At 32.0% G+C, this 12,957-nt stretch overlaps 2 protein-coding genes and 1 long non-coding RNA gene across 5 annotated transcripts; 1 reads left to right on the forward strand and 2 right to left on the reverse strand.

Moving 5' to 3' along the window:
* Positions 1–569: 569 nt before the first annotated feature.
* On the reverse strand, positions 570–3,070 carry LOC126654749 (pentatricopeptide repeat-containing protein At5g66631). Its single transcript, XM_050348715.2, has one exon. It carries the CDS (start codon positions 2,786–2,788, stop codon positions 824–826), a length of 1,965 nt encoding a protein of 654 aa, XP_050204672.1. The 5' UTR covers positions 2,789–3,070; the 3' UTR covers positions 570–823.
* Positions 3,071–3,600: 530 nt separating this feature from the next.
* On the reverse strand, positions 3,601–8,264 carry LOC126656010 (protein DA1-related 1-like). Of its 3 annotated transcripts, none has more exons than XM_050350445.2 (13): positions 7,875–8,264; positions 7,616–7,760; positions 7,175–7,317; positions 6,880–6,970; positions 6,138–6,495; positions 5,852–5,972; positions 5,618–5,701; positions 5,379–5,498; positions 5,019–5,231; positions 4,874–4,936; positions 4,443–4,561; positions 4,298–4,356; positions 3,601–4,217 (listed from the first exon to the last, which is right to left on the reverse strand). In XM_050350445.2, exons 3-13 carry the CDS (start codon positions 7,280–7,282, stop codon positions 3,859–3,861), a joined length of 1,695 nt encoding a protein of 564 aa, XP_050206402.1. In that variant the 5' UTR covers positions 7,283–7,317; positions 7,616–7,760; positions 7,875–8,264; the 3' UTR covers positions 3,601–3,858. The 3 variants fall into 3 exon arrangements, with proteins under 3 accessions (XP_050206402.1, XP_050206401.1, XP_050206403.1); XM_050350444.2 differs by having other exon boundaries at positions 7,175–7,332; XM_050350446.2 differs by having other exon boundaries at positions 7,184–7,332; positions 7,875–8,262.
* A 3,037-nt stretch (positions 8,265–11,301) lies between these two features.
* On the forward strand, positions 11,302–12,291 carry LOC126654585 (uncharacterized). The gene is made up of 3 exons (XR_007632651.2): positions 11,302–11,384; positions 11,474–11,558; positions 12,132–12,291. It is a non-coding gene; the product is annotated as an uncharacterized LOC126654585 (long non-coding RNA).
* Positions 12,292–12,957: the final 666 nt, after the last annotated feature.

Consider the following 12,957-nt stretch of genomic DNA (forward strand, 5'->3'; position numbering starts at 1 on the left):
TTTTCTAAACTTAAACTTTAATTAATCAAATTACTTAATTTTAAAAATGTATTTCATATCATAATTTGTAAACACTAATAGTTAACAACACTTTTCAACTTTCATAATTAAACTCTTTATATATCATAAAACATTCAGAATCATCACCATAAATATATTAAACAAATTATTATAAATTATATCATAATAATATATCTGAAAAATTATACATAAATTATATTAGATAACAACACCAATTCATAATATATCAATTATCTAGTTTAAACTGCTTTTAAACTCATATATATTCAGAAAAACTTTCAAGGTAAAATTAAATAACTCAAAATTCTCAAACAAAAATGATTATAAGTCTTTGATTTTACCCACGCTACGTGCGGGCATCGACCTAGTTTTTTTAAAAAATCAGCAGCCCCGTCTTTTTTTACTAAATGTCATGCATTTTTTTTTTATATATAGCATAGTATAAAGGAAAATTCTTACCTAGGTGCATTTTCACAACTTCACTCAACTAAAATGTTCCTGTCCTGAGAACACAAATAATAGTATCAGACAAAATCAGAGCTTTGAAGTGTAAGAGTTGTGGTCTTATTTTCTTGGTGGACATAATTTATATCGAGCATTTCATTCAGGTAAACACAAAATATACAAGAAGATATAAGTAATGAATATAACTCTTTGTTCTTGTGGTACAGTACAAATAATTTACTAACAGGGCAGGATAAAGCACTCAAAAATTCAAGTCCAATTTTCATTTTATGTAATGCTAAGCCAAAATTTTAAACGTACCTAGAGATTTCTGCTCATTGCAAGTCCAGGAGAAATCCTAAGCACTATTTGACTTGAAACTGTTGGAGTAAATGTCAAACACTCTTGTTAGATCTGCAGAGCTCACTGTCCAAATATGACCTTGTAAAACAATGGGAAGGACATTGTTGTTTTCCTCACAGCTTTCTTCTACCATGGCCGCCTCTCTCCGCTTGCCTTCTTTCCAAAGACTTTTGACGAGCAAATCCTTTGTAGCGGTATCAGGCATAAGATTTGAGTTTTTCATGTCTTCGAAAACCCGCCATGCAAGAGAAGCTCTGTCACATTTGCAATATGCCTGTATGAGTACCTTGAACATATAAGCATCCGGCTCCACACCACTCTGCCTAACCATTGTAAACAGTCTTTGCACAATTTTAACATCTCCCTGCAAAGCAAAGTGATACATTAACCCGGAATATGTCTGGATATCTGGGTTTATCCCAGATAAAATCATCTCTTCAAGCAAATCCATGGCATCAGAATTTCTGTTACACTTGGTTAATGTTCGCAATAGAGATGAGTACAAAAGCATCAGATTGTAGTTTGTGATTGAACCACAGAGAGGTCTATCGTCGCGAAAAACCTTCAATGCGGCATCAGCATTCTTTGAAATGCCATAGAAGTCAATAATCAATCTGATTGTGCTAAAAGGCAATCTCATTCCCTCTCTTCTTATTTTGGTTATGAGTTTATCAACTAATTCAACTTGCCCGTGTCGTGCTAAAAGTGTCATCATCCTTTGAACCGTATAGATATCATGAGTGAATCCTGGTTGATAAGCAACCCAACAAAAGAATTCCCATGCTGTTTCAGGCAATCTAAAATTCCTAAGCACCTTACATACCAACCTAGTCGTCCATACAAACTTTGCTTCCTCCAATGTGGTCACTATTTCAGGACTCCATTTATTCAAAGCATTTGCCAAAGCTTTTGGATCCAACCACGGTTTTAATCTAACTTCATCACCATCAATCTCGACATCTCCCTGCTTAACATCCTCATTATCATCTTCATCCTCATCCCCATCACTATCAGAGCAAGTACCTATCGTCTTAATTCTCTCATCTGGAAACATTTCTCTAAGGAACTCCTCTGTCTCCTGAACAAATCCTGCATCCTGCATACGCTGCAAAACCAAATGCATAGCACGACCAGGAAACATACCATCAATCCTCATTTCATTAAGCAATGTTTTGACCTCATCAAATCTCTGGGCACCCACAAACCCTTCCACCAAAATCGAATACTGCTTTGAAGTCCGCTTGATCCTCATCAAAGGCAATATCCTAAAAACCTCAATTGCTGAATCCAATTTACCTGAACTAATAAGATGCTCAATAATAACCGTATAAGTTCTCGAGTTGGGAATTGCCCCCTCGTCAATCATCTTATAAAATATCTCCACAGCTTCAAAATCCTTGCCCATCCCCGCAAGCAGACTCATAACAATATTGTAGGACTCAGTACAAACACGGGTAACACTATTACGCCTAAACTCATCCCATACGTCTAAAACTGCATCCAGATCACCAACAATAGCATACCATTGCATAAGATTCATAAAACTAACATGAACATTACCATACTTCCCCGCATTAATTTCACTAACTAGTGATTTCAACTCACAAGTTTTACATGATCTAGCTAAAACTGTGGCCAGGGCATGAATTGTAGATTGATTATGTGTGAAATGGTGGATCTTTTTAAGTGATTCAACAAGGAAAATAGCTGAGTCAGCGTTAGGGGCAGAACGAATAGTTTGAGTGATCACAAACGGGTCTAAAATGCGGGAGCTGGTAAGGATAGCGGTGATGGAACTGGGTGATTTTGACCGGAGTGCTAGTCGAATGGAATCAATCAATTCGGATCTACGAAGGTAGTGAGTGAGTTTGTTTGGGAATGGGTCGCGAACAAAGAAGCGAATTTGATTGCCTAGGAAGTTGATATGGTTTATTACTCGTAAGAGACGGGTAATGTTCATTGCAGTAGCTGGATTTTCCTTTGGAAATTTGTCAAGTGACTCTCAGAGGCAAACTATCAAACACCTAGCGTGCATTGGAAATAGAAAGAACTATTAGCGCAAACGGTAATTCCCGCCTAAGATAAAATTACAAATGATGCCGTGTGAGTTTACGTTTATGTACTTTTTTGCACTATCCAAACGGAACCGTTTTACTTTTTTTTTTTCAATCTCTTGCAGACCAATGCATTTTTAGACGCCTGAAGTTTGATCATTTGATCTTTTTGACATCATAACTTTTAATGTTACCCAAATACACACAGTGTGTTCTTATTATATGAACAAAGGTTCAATTTGCCCCTCTAACTTTTCACAAAAGATCAATTAAAGCCAAGTTTGTGGTTTTAAAAAAACACCCTAGTATTTTGTCTCGTTTTACCCATTCCCATTCAATTTCAAATTGTACAATACTATTTTGACACATGAGCTCAAATTTGTATATAACGAACCTATTATTTTTTGACAACTTATTTGAGGGGGTACAACAAGGCAAAATGTCAAGTTCGTAGTGGTTTTTTTTTAAAGCCATCAACTTGATCTAAATTGATCTTTTGTTCGAAATTCAGAGGGCAAACTGAAAAAACTTTTGTTGGTTATCATATTGTTTACACCTTTTACAGTTATACCATGCATCTTGATTCAACTCTCTATAATGTATTTTACATAAATGTTAAAGTAGCACAGCAAAATAAAATTCTATTTTTTTAGATTAAATTTGAAATTTGAAATATTTTAAAGAATACAAATTAAATTAAATATAATTTATACCTTACTTTAACAACATAAAAACAGACCATATATGATAAAATTCAAGTAAAAAGTTGATATTCAAGTGCAATTTACATTTATGTGTGAAGTTTCACATATTGCTATAACATTTAAATTGCCAATTCCAAAAGCATTAGCTTATTAAATCTCCTAAGTTTTTTTTTTCACTTTATTATTTACAGTATAGAGGTATTTATGAGAGTGGATTATAAACTATTGTTGTAGTATTTCAAATTTTATTGTTGTAGCAATCAATGACTAAATCAGAGAGGATATGATCCTGTCAGGTGAATATGATCAAGGGTAGACCTGAGACCATATTTCAGTACTGCCTTATTCCCATCCCTGAATCCATCACCATAGGCTTCCGATGCATCCGACTCGATTTGGTGTTTAAAAAATTCACCGAGTTTCTTCTCGAAATCGGACCGCTTTCCTTTCTTTGACGATGTAGATGAATCTGATGAGGACGGTGATGACGATGACGAAGATGCTGATGACGACGATGACGCTGATGATGAAGCATTGTCTCCAGAACTAGAGTAAATTTCAGAATCAAGCCACATATGAGCCATGACCTGGCATATACCTTCTTCGACCTCCGGGCGTAGATTCGGATAACCTGTCGTATTTCAATACTACTACTTAGTCAATCAATGTAGACTTCTAAAAGTGTGAATATGTAATAAAATGTAGAAAAACCTTTTAGTCGAAGCCATGCGTGCATCATCTCGTGAGCGAGGATCGAACCTGTCAACAATCTGTATCAAGTATGCATATAGAAGTTTTAGAATGTATATTCTGAATATATATTCTGATAATGATCATCAATGATTTGTATACATACCTGGGAAGGCCATATAAAATGAGAATTGCAGTCACTTCACACCGACGGCTCAGCCTATAAGGCTCGGTTATAAGATCTATGAACCGAAAACCGTCCCCAATCCTTGGCCTCCTAGAGACCTAGTAAGATGGTTGACATATATATCACATTCCAGTTCAATATGGAAATAAAATAGCTAGGGGTGTGTGTTCCTTTGTACCAAACTGAACTAAACCGAATTTACAAGGATGTAGAGAACTTCATTTTCTGGCCTGGGCCGGTTTGTACAAAAACTGAACTGGATTTTGTATGTCCAAAACCGAACCAACAGAAGAACTTAAATTTTTTTGTATTGTCAAGCCGAATCGAATTTGGTTCGGATTTTCTCATCCGTAATTATTGCAAACTAGATAGTTGAATTTTGAAACTATGAGGTCTGACAGAAAATTTACAGTGGTGATAGTGTGCTCTTCTGACAAGCAGAGTCCTCTGGTTTCAGGTAAGTGATGATGACCCTGGCCACAACAAAACCAAAATATAAATGTTAAACACATTCCTGCAATCAAATTACAAGAACATCAGATCATAATCTCTTACATTCTTTTCTCCTTCCATGGCCTCATTTAAAGCTTGTCTCTCAACCAAAAGTAAAGGAACGTCCTGCTCCACTTTCATATTTAAACCTTCGTAAAATTCTCGTATTTCAAAATAAAGAGGTTGGCATTCATGAGTATCCATTATTGCTGAGTCGAGGCATTCTAGACACAACCTCCGACCATCATCTAGCGATAGATATCTTGCATCTCTCGACTGCACCAAAACACAAGTTACGTATCTTTAACCAAATAAAGGAAGATAGGAGTTTGTCGCTAGGTATTTGATCAAAAAGGATCGTCCAGTTCCTACAGAAACTACATTTTTTATTAAAGAAATAAGACTAGTGTTCTTTCAACTGACCTCCATTCTTTCACAGCTGCAGCACCGAGGTGTCCCATCACGCTCATGCGAAGGGCAGTATTTCTGGAGCCAGAAAGGATGTGCCCTGTACTCGATGAGCCCAGATGGATTTGTTGGTATCTGCATTATGCAAGGTCAAATACGAATGAAAATACTGAAGTGCACAAATTGAACATCTTTAGTAATACTCGCGAAAAAAATATGTTGCCGAGTGTCTTGAACCTGACATAAATACTTACAAAGTTGCTGCAAACATCACATCTAGGGTGATGGCGCTCCTTATAGCACGTTTTGTGGAAAGGGCGATTTCCAGACATAGAAAACTATTACCACAAAAGAAATTACAAATTAGTAAACATATGGCAGCTACTTGATACCGCAACATATCACAATGCAAAAATACTCGAGAATTGAAGCATTGTTCTCTAAAAAGTTTAAACCAAAACATCAACAAAGTTGAAGAAGCTATGGACCTCGTAATCACTAATTGGCTGATTACAAGCATTGCAACAAAAACATTCAGGGTGCCAAACACCACCCATGCAACTCAGGTAACGCCCATGACCAATCTCTGCGTTGCACCCGACACATATCCTACATATAAATCATTGTTTATAATAAGATCAAATTTAAAAGAATCTGCAATGTTCAGGAAAGGGAAAAAAGGACTGAGCAGACAGATTGCATGCAGCAGTATAGTTAAACTTAAGTTGCACATTAGCTTCGACAAATACTCCTTTCTAGTGTTTAGTATAGTACCTGTAACCTGACGGAAACAGAAACGGAAATGGTGAAAATGAATTTCCGAAATCGTATCGAGGAGGTGATTCATTTTCCACATTCAAACTATCTTGTAGAGCTTTGGCAAGCTGCAAATCCTCCTCCAATTGAGCTCTTTGATGCTTTTCTTCTGCCTCAGATTTTGCGCGTCTTTCCTCTTGCTCCGCTTTTGCACGTCTTTCGTCTTCCTCTGCTTTTGCACGTCTTTCATCTTCCTCCACTTTTGCACGTCTTTCGTCTTCCTCCGCTTTCTCCCGTCTTTCCTCTTCCTCATCTCTCACTACCGTTTCTTCTTCGTCGTCTATTGAATGTAGGGAATCCGAATCGCTGACTTCCTCTGATCCAATTGACATCGATAAGGATAGCATATTGATATTAGAAACATGTGTTCCTACCCCAAAATTATACAACCAAAAAAAAATACAAGAGAAGAAGCAAACAAACATTAACGCATTACTATATTGCACGGAAATTATCGAGTCAAAACTTCCGGCGCGTTTAGTTTTCCTTTCTAGAAATGCTTCTATAACTCCAAAAACATAACATTTTTGTTTCCGTGCAGACACAAATGAGCCAACTGAATGGTAAATTTCAGATAGGCTCAACGATAAATCATAGTTATTTGATATGATTTTCTGCTGAAAAAGGGCGTTACAATTTACAACTTGAGAAGGACACAACACAACCAAGAAGTAAGAAAAGGAACAGTAGAGCAACTTACCAATAACCTTTTTTCCTTTATGATCTTCTTCAGAAAGAGAAAGTGCAATAGCACATTCAATCTCGTCTTTATCAAAATCCGACAAATCATCCTGCATTCAATTTTTTCATGAAATCTAAGTTAAGCGCAAATCAGAAATACTTAATCAGAAATTATCATCATGTAGTTCATGCAAGAATGCAGAAACATTCATTTGTGTCACGAAATTTATCAAGCTCTGTCATAGATCATACAGAAGCCTATTATAATACATAAATAAGCAGATGATTATGAGGAAATATATGAAGAGCAGAACAGTTAATACCCCGGAACGGCGAGGCTCATCCCAGTGGTCTTCTCCATACTTCTCATGATACTGCCTTTTATGGCTAGAACCTTTGAAAATTTTGGTTAGCCAGCCCATAAATTGAAGTACTGAACTATTTATTCAGCAGTAACCTGGAAAATATTTTGCTGAAGAAAAGTTAAGAGTAGAAAAAAACAAAATGGCTACTGCATTTAAGACATATTTTCTCAAAAAGATTTACAAAATTCAAAGATTACAATAAGTAAGCAAATCTTACATAAAACAAGTACTAGTAAATTATAGAAACAAATTCTTGGCCTTAGTAATATTTAAAAAAAATACCCATTATTCATTTATAAGCATTTAACAAGATATAATCAAAATATTTCAATTTTAGATATTGAATGAATACAAGAACTGGTAAGAGTCAACATCAACTCAAAATCTTACCTCAAACTAATCAAAAATTTGCAGAAACAAATTAATCTGATGGATCCAATATCAGAAACATCACCCAATATCCACCAATGCATAGAATCAGCTGACATATAAAACCAAATTGAACATCATCTTGAGTAGCAAAGCATCCAAATTCCTGACAAAAAAATATTACTTTAATTTCCTCGAAAAGATAAAGAAAAGGGTATTGGATAAAAAGATGAAGAATCAAAAAAAGAAAGAAACTTTGAATCAAAACATAATTAATTACCTTTATATTAACTTTCTTTAAACCCCATCAAACCAGAAGAAAAAAATAATTAAAAAGTTCAAATCTTTTTCAAAGAAGGAAAAACAAATCTTAGAGAGAGAAAGTGAATTGTTTACAGAGTGAGGAAATCAAATGGCCCACTTGGTTTGTTTGTTGAATTCATAATCTTTCTTAATTTCTTGCTCCTTTTACACAAGTGGGTCCTTTATTCAAATTCTTTTCCACCACATAAATCACCAAAAAATGTCAAAAAAAATTTAATTATGAATCTTTTTTCTTGATGAAAAATTTAAATGGCAGCTTCTGGTTTATGTTTTATTTATAAAAATATTTATACAGTTTGGTAGTGAAAGAGTGAGTTTTTGATGAGTGTGGACAGTATTATTGTTACCAAATCTGTTTTGTCAGTCACAAAGTCAAGCTTTGCTTATAGCTATGATTTCACTTGTTATTGGCCTTTCTAATGGAATATTGCCACGTTTTCATGAATTTATGGAAAAAAGAAAGAGGCAAAATGTACTGATACATCCTCATATTTTTTCCAAACGAATAATTAAGCCTCTAAAATTATGTCATGAATATTTGTAATAAATGGTTAATCCAAATCAATTTAATAGCTAAACCATAGACATTATAAACTACTTAAATCATTTCACATTTTTTAAGTCGAATGTTATATAGAACTAATATTTAAAACTCGGATAAAGAATTTTCTTTAAGTAGACTTAATCAACCACATCATCTGTGAATTAAGTTTATCACATAATGTGTCATAATGTGATAGGTTTAGTACACGGATAATGTGATAGACTAAGTCTATCCAAGAATTTCTCCTCGGATAAGATCAACCAATCATATCAGATTTACTAAAAATGATTATTTATTTAGTTTGAATATTCTTTTTATTATTATTGTTTTTGTGTTTTATTTTAAAAATTATTTTACTTTTTAATATTATTTTACTGTTATTATTTTAATAATTAGATGCATTTAGTAATTAAATCAGTGATCCATCGTCCATCCGGTCAATGCAATAAACTTTTTTTTACTTTTCCCATTTTTTTTTAAGAAATTCATTTAGAACTTAAAATGGTGTTGTAAATTGTAATAGCCTCTTTGATTAAGTTGATACTTCCTCCAAAGGTCAAAGAATGGTAAAATAATCTTGATTTGTCGGTCAGATACCCCATCTATAATTATCATCCCATATTTTTTGCTCTACCGCATGGCATTATTTTTATTTATATAAGTGGGTTCTTGGATTAAATAATATAATAATGAAATGAGTGTCACGTATAAAATATATCAATAAAATCAATTGGAAAACGCATCGAAAAAGTCAAAGTCATGTCTATATATGTGTCATATTCTTTCAACAGCTACAAAATAATGTGTAAATAAAACTAATTATTTTCTGTATTTAAAAATATTTATTTGGCTCGAGTGAGAATAATTTAAAAAAAAAAATAATAAAATGAGTTTTTTTTAATTAAACATCTAGCCAACAAAATGTAAAAAAACACGAACATTTATAAATTGTATATAAACTTTTTTTTTTGATGACTCACTTCTCTAAATAAAGTTCAAAATTATAGTTAATTCTCGGAATATAAACCGCCCAAAAGCTCACATAATTGGCAAATTTGGACTATAATAATCAGCAGCTCAGTCTCAACCACTCCATATTTTAGAGCGTAGTTGGAGTTTGAACCCGCAATTTTAACATAAATCACTAAATCAAACTCGTGCGGACAAATTGTATATTATTGCTATGACATTATATTTCTTTTACAAAATTATTATTTAGCAAGAAACTTAAAAGAAAATGATTAGTGTGCGATTAGGAGCTGATGTGTGGTAGTTGAAATTGACGTCGGTTGTCTTGTACTAATGCAAGAAAAATCAATTTTAGTGGCAACAATTTTTCTTACTTGTCAATTAGTTAATCAACACATCTCATTCACCATGACCTTATACTCAGAACTTTTAATCAGTTTATAATATATATATATATTTGACTAATTATAGTGTTGTTACATAGATATATATTTTTATCATAAATTAACTATAGGATTTTTTGCAAATATATGTATTAAACTATATGAACCTATTGGATAAAACTTTGACTATTAATTCCAACAATGCATGCAACCTTCGTAGACAAGTGACCGAAATAATAAAATTACTTAACCATAGGTTCAATTGTTCAAATACTTGAGAGAAAAAGTGCGTAATTGATTTTATTTTCATTTTAAGAGTTTCTTTTACACATCTATATCTATATATTATATAATTGAGAGGACCAACGGAGCCCTCTCATTCATTCTCACCAAATAGAGCATTCCTGTTAGTTCCCATCTTTTTCAAAATACTTATTTTAATTAAATTTTATAATTATCTTAATTTATTTATTGTTAGTTACCAATTTTTTCAAAACACTTATTTACTCATTCTTTTAATTTACTAATTAAATTTACATAACCCTACGTACTAAAAATTAGCTCTTCCATCTTCATCTACATTAAACTTCAAAAGGTATATTTTTTCTCCATCTTTCAATTACAATAATTTTTTCATATTAATCTTCATAAATTAATGCTTATTGTTACTGTGTGAATGAATTCTAACTAAATTAGAGCCTTGAAGAGGCATGTAGTAATTCTCAACGTGAAAGTTGTAAGGAATAAAGCTAAAGAAGAAGGATCTGCTGGGTGCATTGGAATGTTATGCGAAAATAAACAAAATTAAACCACTGGAGCACTATCCCAATATTTCATTCAATTAGAATGATATTTTCATATTGCAGTTTGATTAGAAAAACTGTGAAAAAATTGGTTAGTTCGGTTAATATTAGAGCCTTTTGTAGGGATAGTGTTAGAATGCATTCACACATTAATAGATCATTAGAGCCTTGACGGTAAAATTCACCTATTTTAATAAATAAAAATAATTTTTATAATCAAACTACAGTTCTTATAATCAACCAATCTTTTCACAGTTCTTATGGATTGATGATTTATTACTGTGTGAATGATTTATTATAGCACTATCCCTATAATAGAGAATTGACGGTATAACATTATTAACATCAAGGTAGTCTGTGAAAGTTTCAGGTAATTAGTGTTTCTTGTAATGATTGAAAAAGAAATCCCTTATTCCATATTTTGCGAGTGGAAAATATAATCTTGATTTTGTCCTCCACATTCTCAATGGATTATATAGTTAATAAATATGAAGTGTTTAGTTTTATGTTAAAGTTAAATGAAATTTCTCTTTTTATATTATTCGTTTTATTTTTATGAAAATTGATGCCGTTTCATAGTTGGAACATGTTCAGGACACCTCATGATCAGATAAAAAAAAAGTTAAATGAAATTTTTCTTTTTATGTTATTCGTTTTATTTTTATGAAAATTTTATTCTTTTATAGTCAACGATTGGAGACCACAATCTGTTTTTACTATGCCTCCAAGAAAAAGGACAATTATCATAGCAAATGTTATACGTTCTGGTAAGAATTAATAAATGTCTATTTTCTCTTCTTTCACTTGGTTCTGTTACCTACAGCGTTCAATAACCTACATGATATTTAATTTGTAGATAAAAAAATTCACAAAGGAAGCAAAGGCTAATAGAAGAAGAATTTTGACAAGAAAAAAAAATGCATTAACAACAAATATTATAGGTAAGGCACTTTATGATGTTATTTTTTTTATATAATTAGAAGAGAGGGGAGCGCTTGTGGGAAAAAATCGATTCCACAACCTAGCAGATTGTTGTTTAGCGCTTATACCATTTGAGATATAACTCATTGGTACTTTATGATGTTATTATTTTGATTATACATAAATTTTATTCATAATAGTTGCCCTATTCGACTATACAGATGGTACTTTAACTCCTTTGAAATTTACAAACTGCATGCAAGGTTCAAATAGTAATTCAACTCTTTCGGAACTTAAAAGTTGTATGTTAGGTATTATATACAGATATCAATCTCTACTTTAATTTTTTTTATCATGTCATGCATGTTTGCACCAATCTTAAGTTATTTCTTTATATTCTCCTGGCCTTTGTTTTCATATATTTTTGTTTGTAGATAAACAATTTGTAAAACAAGCGAGAGCTATTAGATTAAAAAATTGATGACAAAGAGAAATGCAATGTCAAAAATTCTATATATAAAATTCTAAATGACACCTTTATTTTAAATTTATAAATGTATATTCATGTTAGTTTACTTTATTTAACTGTACAGATATTACTGTAACTCGGGATTTCGGAAGACCAACTTTCATATGAGTTTTGTGATGCAGTTTTGTAGTTTGAAGAAAGGAGTGAACGAAACAAAAAAAATTCTCATCGAAAATTTTCATTATGTTGCATGCAAGGTAAAGTTCAACTTCCTCTAATGAAAGATCCTCCAAATTTTATAAAAAAATACTCAATAATGAAAACAAAAGAAGAAGATGTCATTATATAAACAATAGCAGGAGGTACAATGGAATGTTCTCTTTTACGTCAATGGGAGATAGATTTGATAATAAAATAATATGGGTAGAGGTAATTATGTGTCAAAAATTGATGGTCAAAACTATCAAAAATTGGTGGTGAAAACTATCATAAAATTAATATGGGTGTAGAGGTAATTAAATTTTTTTATGTGTAATATGTATGCTTCCAATTGAATCTTACTGCAAATTAGATACCAAGTTCAATGCGAGAAATAATAATAATTTATTTATATATATATATATATATATATATCACAATTTTTTGGAATTAATAAAACTACTGTACAATATAAAGTTCCATTTAGTAAAATATTTAAAGATTTTTTTTAACGTTCTCCTCTCAGTTGCAAGCTTTCTTTTATTGACAAAATATTAAATATAATTAAGACTTTAATATTATAAAGTACTACATAATCGTATTATCACTACTATTATAACATTAATTATACTGATGCAAATTTCATATTTTATTTTGTTTTCTGCATATGAAGTGTCACTTATACAAATAAATATGAAAAATTTGATATTTTCTTTCAAAGTCCTTCCAAAAATAGCTATATAAATGAAAAA

Source organism: Mercurialis annua, linkage group LG7, assembly GCF_937616625.2.
Source record: "Mercurialis annua linkage group LG7, ddMerAnnu1.2, whole genome shotgun sequence".
Classification (NCBI taxonomy): Eukaryota; Viridiplantae; Streptophyta; class Magnoliopsida; order Malpighiales; family Euphorbiaceae; genus Mercurialis; species Mercurialis annua.

What these genes read in the sequence shown, in the direction of transcription:
- LOC126654749 (XM_050348715.2), bottom strand. Translation starts at nt 2,788, where the DNA reads ATGAACATTACCCGTCTCTTACGAGTAATAAACCATATCAACTTCCTA.
- LOC126656010 (XM_050350445.2), bottom strand. Translation starts at nt 7,282, where the DNA reads ATGGGCTGGCTAACCAAAATTTTCAAAGGTTCTAGCCATAAAAGGCAG. An exon ending in GCAGCTGTGAAAGAATGGAG is followed by an intron (nt 5,232 to 5,378) that starts GTCAGTTGAAAG and finishes GTTTTGGTGCAG; the next exon opens with TCGAGAGATGCAAGATATCT. An exon ending in ATTTTATATGGCCTTCCCAG is followed by an intron (nt 4,357 to 4,442) that starts GTATGTATACAA and finishes TACTTGATACAG; the next exon opens with ATTGTTGACAGGTTCGATCC.